This window comes from Orbicella franksi, chromosome 2, assembly GCF_964199315.1.
Source record: "Orbicella franksi chromosome 2, jaOrbFran1.1, whole genome shotgun sequence".
Lineage (NCBI taxonomy): Eukaryota > Metazoa > Cnidaria > Anthozoa > Scleractinia > Merulinidae > Orbicella > Orbicella franksi.
In genome coordinates, this window is record NC_138146.1 from 30927624 (window position 1) to 30935123 (window position 7500).

General features: G+C 39.9%; 1 protein-coding gene across 3 annotated transcripts in view; it reads right to left on the reverse strand.

Moving 5' to 3' along the window:
- LOC145479210 (unconventional myosin-Va-like) overlaps window positions 1-7500 on the reverse strand; it is a 32677-nt gene that overhangs the window by 4488 nt on the left and 20689 nt on the right. For all 3 annotated transcript variants that reach the window (XM_081457498.1, XM_081457499.1, XM_081457500.1), the window contains 9 exons: window positions 6803-7006; window positions 5773-6440; window positions 5145-5219; window positions 4915-5026; window positions 3976-4043; window positions 3433-3486; window positions 2877-3131; window positions 2201-2290; window positions 1-130 (listed from right to left, as the gene is read on the reverse strand). The exon at window positions 1-130 is cut by the window's left edge and continues 21 nt beyond it. In XM_081457498.1, the coding sequence (XP_081313624.1) occupies window positions 1-130; window positions 2201-2290; window positions 2877-3131; window positions 3433-3486; window positions 3976-4043; window positions 4915-5026; window positions 5145-5219; window positions 5773-6440; window positions 6803-7006 (1656 nt within the window). The remainder of the gene's footprint in view (window positions 131-2200; window positions 2291-2876; window positions 3132-3432; window positions 3487-3975; window positions 4044-4914; window positions 5027-5144; window positions 5220-5772; window positions 6441-6802; window positions 7007-7500) is intronic.

Consider the following 7500-nt stretch of genomic DNA (forward strand, 5'->3'; position numbering starts at 1 on the left):
CCCAGATGCACTTCACCAAATCTTGATAGATGTGTATGGCCAGGTCGCTTAGCACTTGACGGTATTCCGTCAAATCAAAATTCTTCAGACAATGCTCGTTTTGTTCAGGAGTGTTGTGCACTTGAAAAGCCTGGAAAAGGAATACGTCAGTCCTTTTTAGCGAGTTCGCCAAGCTGATAATGTTTCTGCAGCTTGGGTGTAAAACTGCACAGAACAATAGAAGCAGGATGTGGCAAACGAAACCACGGCACGACTGCAGTCTAAACAAAGTGCTGTTGTATTCTTTTAGACGGAAGTGAGCTGCTCGGGAGATATTTCTACATATTTATTTAACCGAAGTACGTTTGTTCATGTACATTTGACGCCAAAACTTCGGAAAGGACGTGCCAGGATTTGCTGGAGCTTAAAGTATACTTACGTAAACACTGAGAAAAATGACCTTTGAATTTAAAATGATTTCATACTAGGGGCAATGGAAAAAAGTTGTGGAGCAAAACCTAATACACGTAAATTAACTTTTATACAGTATGCAAGGGTATAACCAATATTACAGTGAGCTGATCAGTAAAAATAAACTAACTGAAGTGTACAAAAAGAAAAACAGAAGCCTGTACAAAAAGTGACAACAACGATGCAAACAAAAAATCGGAAACCCTCTTAGGTTTATGCCAAAACAAAGTGGGCAATCACGTAAAGAGGTATGAGAACAAAGGCATCGGGAAATTAAGAACACGGCGGCTAAAAGAAACCAAAAGTGATCAGAGAGAACACAACAGAACGCGACCAAAGAAAGAAGAAACAGTAACATGAATAAGTTGTGCCACGTCAACAAATATCAGATAAATTAAAATGAACCAAAACGAAACCAGGGGGCATATGGTTCAAAGGCTAATAGGCGGTACTTTTTAAACTACACGAAAAATTTACAAAAAAGAAGATTGGCGGGACACTAACATCTTTGATGTAATCCTTCATACTACTCCAGTGTTTAATGAGAGATGCGGACAATCCTTCCTCATCAGGCCTTCTTATCAACCACTAAACAGTTATTAGTGAGGAAGAAGTGAGAATGAATGAGAACAGACAGAGGTTAGACAACAATACACCACGAAAGAACATGACAGTGACTGAAGTACTAAAAGAAACGCCACACATCCGTCAGTGATAGTAGAAACGGTATACAAAGAAACAGATAGAAATATTAAAATAGGGAGGAACAAGAGCAGGTTTGACAAATATCGTATATACTTTCGATTAAACGCCAGACCCCAAATAAACGTTGAATCAAGGTTTTAATCAACGGGCGGCGGCGGGGACGGGGAGGGGGGGAGGGGGGGGGGGAGGGAAGGGTGACTAAGGGCCGGGGACAGGACAAATTGACCGCCTGTGACAACCTTAGGGTTTGACCATCTCGTGGAAAGTTCTCTCTTTTAACGAAGTTCAAAAGAAGTTGAAAAGACGAAAAGTTTGCCTAGCTCCTGAAAACCTCAGTTAATGAAACCACTGCTAAGCGCCTTTTTTTTTTTTTTCGACGTAGCGGCATTAATTTCAAACCAGCTTAATAACGGCACACATTCTGATGGGTCGATAGGTACGCTAGATACATGAACCATCGCTAGGGTATGTAATGTTACCTAACAACACTAAACAGTACTCTCGAAAACCGCGGGCTAAGGTTTCAATACTAAGGCCACTTCGAGATACCTTTGGCCTTTATTTCAAAACGGGTCCTGGAGCAAACTCTTTCACATGAAAGAAAAAATGTATTTTGAATAAAAAATGGACGAGTAAAATTCATTTTCGTACAAAATGTTTGAACCAGGTCGATTATGTGAGACAACAGAAACTAAAGGCTCATTCCCGGCAGCTCTATCCTTGTTCCCTTTTGGCATGGACATTTGTAGAGTCTAAACCACCCACAAAATCACAGCAAAGTCAGCACTCAGAAGAACGTCTCTTAACGAATGAATTAGGGCCATGTGCAAACGAGAATACGTTCTTGTATGGACAATAAAACAAATTATAACAGTGACGCCTTCAAAACTAAACGTTGGGGATGACTGAAACAGTTTTCAACAAGAGCAAGCACATCTGTCAAATTAAAACAGCAAATATGTCAAATTAAAGAAACATAAGTTGCTAATGGCTTGGACTGCGGCTGGTAATTCTGTTAAACTGTACGTTATGGTGCCTAACTTACCCTATCTCCACTGTACTGCTTCATATCATGAAGAAGTCGTGAGGTGTTCGCCAGCCAGAAAGCCAAGATGTCTAGGTTATTGGGGTTTTTCTGTTGAACAAAAGCAATATCATTCTTTAACATGAGCAAAGTTTCAAAATGTTGGTGCGGCCTAAAACATCTTTAACAGCTAATGTTTCAAAAGGTATTTGAAATAAGGAACACATTGAATGTCTCCCACCCAACAAGATCAGCTAACACTTAAACTAAGTGCTTATGAGCGTCCTTATGGAATTAGCAACGAACAAGGTCATTCCTTCATTCATTCGTTCGTTCGTTTATTCAAACAGAAATTAGAGGCCACTTAAAGTCGCGCGGAGAAAGGGCTTGGGCGCTTTGTTTTCCATAACAGACCACGTGATATTCTATAGAGAATGGTTCTTTTATCCATCTAAAAACTATTCGTTCATATACACGGGAATATTCGAAAATTTGAAAGCAAGAATTTTCAAGAGTACCATCACATGTTCTGAAATGGGGCGACAAACAGCTCAAACTAAAAAGGTCCATTAAGGACTTCTGTCATGCAAACTCATGCACTTAATCACGTTCATCTCAAAATAAAAATTGAATGGTCTGACATGAATCTCTCGCTGGTTTACATGCCGTCTTCAGTGCTCATAACAAGCCTGCTCACCTTAACCACTTTCCTGATGCTGTTAATACTATTGGTCAACAAGCTCTGCATGCGCCGGTCATCATTCACGTGATCAGCATGCCTGATGCACATGAACAGGATGTGCGCGGGGAGTCCTGGGATAGCGTCCGCCATGGACTTGGGATTCATATCAGTGATGAGATACTGGATGACCTTGTCTTCATCTTCGCCTGAGAATTCGATCATGCCGCGGATCTTGTGCTGTCTTAACTGAGGCGGAACAGGGAGAAGATCCTACAGGAGTGAACAAAGCAAGTCTGGATTTAATTCGGGGCCTCTTTCTTATTGAATTCCATCGAAGTTCACTCATATAATCTATAGCATATTTTCATCAGCTCCTTTTCATAGCTTTAACGGTGTAAATAGAATTCGTAATTGCAGAACATTTGCACCACAATTGCTTTAGTCCCACCTTGATGTTGTAGCAGTACAAGATGGCAAGTTTTTCGTTGAAATTTAATTGCACCAGGCTTTGTCAATGTAATATTCGGAACCTTTTTATTCTAGTTAAGAACAATAAAGTAAAATGCATTACCCCTTCCTTGAGCGCGTGAGAAGACTTTCTAAGCAGCCCGGCGTGCCTCATAACCTAGGAGAAACAAATGAACGAAGTGTATTTAAACACACAAAACTAAAACCAAACTAATTACAGAAACAAAACAAAAAAAGCTGGTTTTACAGGATGAGGTTGCAGCTTATAGACCAGGAAGAGCTGAATTCACGATTACTTCCGACTATCAAATTAGTTCGACAGAAAAACTCTCTCCCCGCAGTTCTATGTATTAAAGTACCTTGTGCAAACTTTGCACAAGGTACTTTAATGCGTTGAACTGCGAGGAGAGAGTTTTTTCTGTCAAACTAGTTTGATAATCGGAGGTAATTCGTGAATTCAGTGACAGAGTAAAACCAAAAGCTAGACCAAAGTGACGGAAAGGGGAGCGATAACAAACTATTTGGTCTCAGAGTTTCAAGCAAACAAGATATCTGAATAAACTTAATTGTTAAATTGTTGGATATTATGTAAAGCTAACTTCACAGAACTGGCAATAAAACAGTTCGGTGAATCCTTTCCTCTTACCAGTTTTCCTGCTTTGGGCTCTTGACCAGCTAAGAAACTCTGTGCTCTTCTCTTCTGCTCGATTTCACCTTCAAAAAACAAAAAACAAAACAAGATGGGTGACATAGATCTCAATTCGTCCCGAGCACATTTAATACAAGAACGAGAGGGAAATTGGTAGATCTTGGGAGAATTCGACACTTTACATAAACCCCCGAAGCAGCACAGGGAAATTTGACAAAAAGACTCTCGAATTATCCCAAAATTTCTAAGGAACACTGGTCGAAAGGTGTCCCTGGTGCTGGCAGTTCAAGCTAGCATCAGAAACAGTCGTTACTCTTTATAGTTGTTTTACACAAGCGTAAAAGCGAACGCGACAATGTCGATCAGTATTATGGCTAATGATAGTTTGGTGTTCATTGATTGAGGTTCACGGTGTCTCAGGAAGGAAAAGCGCAAATTCACGTGTTGGTGCTGTTTCCTTCTGTCATGATGAAATGCCTTTAGCATCAATCAAGCAACCGTTGACCACCATTACCCATAATACCTTTCGACATTGTCGCATACGCTTTTACACTTTTGTAGGATAGCCTTTCTTGAAACAGCTGTATTTTGTAGCTACTTCTCTGGCACAATGCCACAGAAAATATAGAAATACTTGGTTAAGGGCATAACTAACAAAGAAAATTTATTATATCTGCTTAGAAAATTCCATGTTGCCGTGCGTCTGTTCAGTAACAGATTACAGATGACGTCAAAATGTGGTAAGATCAAAAACGTGGCACACGACCTGATAAGCGAGTGCGTCACTGATGTCTTACATGATATAAAGAAACAAAAAACCTTCTTAATGACGTCATCTATGCGTCTGCCCTCCAATAGATCACAAGTAATAATAAATCTAAATTCACAATAATTTGACATATTGTATGACAAATAAATTGTTTATTAGCAATATACCTTTCCAAGATTGTGTTCTCCCTCGGTATGGAGTAAGCACAGTAACGGGAGGAGCACCTTTCTTGTATTCTTCCAGTTCTGCCTCAAGTTTTTCAACTTGCTCGCGAAGCTCCTAAAAAAAAGAAACAAATGTTGCTTCACAACGCGAGAACAGCGTCAACCCCTCACACACGGCTACTTGTTTAAGCGCCTCCTACTTGAAATAACATTTCGCTACAACTTGGACTTACCACATTCTCCGTTACCAACCGGCCCACTTCTTTGTTGAAGTTTCCGTCCATTGATGACAATGATGAACCACGCCCCTGCAATAAAATGGTTGCTTGTTACATACTTTTGCCAAGCTATTAAACTCGGATCTTTTTATTAAATACAGAGGCTATCTCCTGCAATGAGGTCTTCATTATAACAACTGAAAATTACTTCGGGAAAGCGGGTTCCCTATTCAATGCACGTATTTTCGCGCAAAAGATTTACGACAGTTGTTGATTTGTTTGGTGTCGACTGTTACTCCACTATTTTCTCTAACGCCTTCGTTTTGCTCAGTTACCAGACGTGACCGTGACTTCCTTCTAGTTACCATTCAAAATCCAGTGGTATTCACTTTCAGCTAATCGCAAAAACGCTGTTGTGAAACGCCTAAGACGCGATTAAAGCGGTTTTCAATTGAGCTCCGAAAGTAATCAGGTAATTACTTTGGTTTTGGTTTTACTACAGTTTGAGAATGGCTGAGTAGTCCAATTGGTAAGAAATTGGTGTAATTTTGGTTTTACGACACTCAGTTGAAAACCGCTCTATGAGCAATAAAGTCTGCCGTGCTCAGTGCACTGCTTCCATGGACACCATAATGAAACTTACTCTTTGTAACTGGGACTTTTCTTTCCACAACTTTTCGTTGGCTAACTTCAAATCTTTCTCCTTCTGAATCAAGTCTTGAAGTTCATTTTGCAGCACGTTGTTTGCTTTCTTTAGACTCTCCGCCTGTAACACGTACGCGCTCTCGTCGGGGTTAGTTCTAAGCAACTCCTCGACATTATGCATGTCCTTAGCGACTGATGCCAATCGAATAAGTTCTTGTCTCAATCGGTTCCTGTCATTTTCCAACTGGTCGCGATCAGCAGAGATTTCGTTCATTTTCTCATTAATCATATCCCATTCAGCTTCTTTATCGATATTTCTCTGACTGACAAGTTTCCTAAGAAGCTCAAGCTCGGAATTTATCTTCTTGTTCTCCTGTTCGAGATTTCCTTTTACTTTCTCTAACTCCTCTTTTTCCATTACCACCTGTTGGTATTTTTCAGACTCAATTATTTGATATTCGCTCGGTGGTTTATGTTCCGCTGTAGTTTCTACAGTAATGCCCGGCACATCTCCCTTGGGTTGAACCTGTTCAGATTCTAATAATTTGTCCTCTAATTCGCGTATTTTTTTCTTCAGTCCTCGCACAAGCTTGCTCTTTTTGATTCCAGATTCCGCGTCCTCATTTTGCTGCTGCTCCAACTCAACAGCATCAACTAATGAAGCCTCTGCGAGAGAAAATGAAACTTGTGATCACCAAAGATGGACATAAAATTTTGTTCAGCGTTGTCCACAAATCTTATATAACTTTTTCTGGGAGTATTTCGTTGCAAGCCAAGACTTCACTTATACTTCTCCTCTAGGTAAAACATTTTCCAGTCAGTCAAAACCAGGTTTTAGGAACAAAAGTAAGCGCTTACATTTGACCGTATGTAGTTCTTAGTCAGCCAAGCTTATGTAGATAACGGTCAGCCTCGCACCAACTAGGAAATTTTCACAAGTTATAGCTAATCAAGCGGAATCTAATGTTATTGAAATATCATCTCCCCGAGCCAGTCAAATGACGCAAAGCAGTAATTTTTCTACAAACCTGAACTGCTTACGCTTATCAAGCCATCAAATTCTTTCCTAACCATTGGACTGAGTTTTTCAATCTCCAATTCATCTTGTAGATTTTGATAGCGCTGCTCTAGTCTATCATAGTCTCGTAATACTCTCTGGTGATTGGTCCGTTCAGATTCAAATTCTGCTAACATCTGTTGTCTTTGGGTTTCAAGTCCTTGGTTGATGATCTCTGTAGAGAAACAGAAATAATCAAGTAAGCTTCAATTTTCCTTTCTGTCTCCCAATACGCAAGATTAATACCAGCAAAATTTTCGAAAATTTAAGGTGGCTCTGAATCCGGATCTATAGAATTTTTTTAGACTTTGCCAAAAGCTGTATCTTATCATGCTTATCAAAATTCATGGTAACATATAGTGTCACGAACATGATACCAACGTGTTCACCAATCATTGGGCAGTTTTTTGACACCATGATGGTAGCATTAACTGATCAAGAGTGGTTATAATGAACCATTAAAATCTACGTCTTGGAAATTGCTAGAAAATGTTTTGAGCCACCTTAACTCGGTGTGATATGACACGCAAAAATTACATTAAGGTGGCCGGGTAAAGTATCAATTCGGTGGCTTCATTTAATTCCTTTGAGGAAAAGAATGAACAGTACTCGAAACCAAACTCGAACAACTGGTTAGAGCGAAGCTCAGCAAACAACCCTGAGATAACC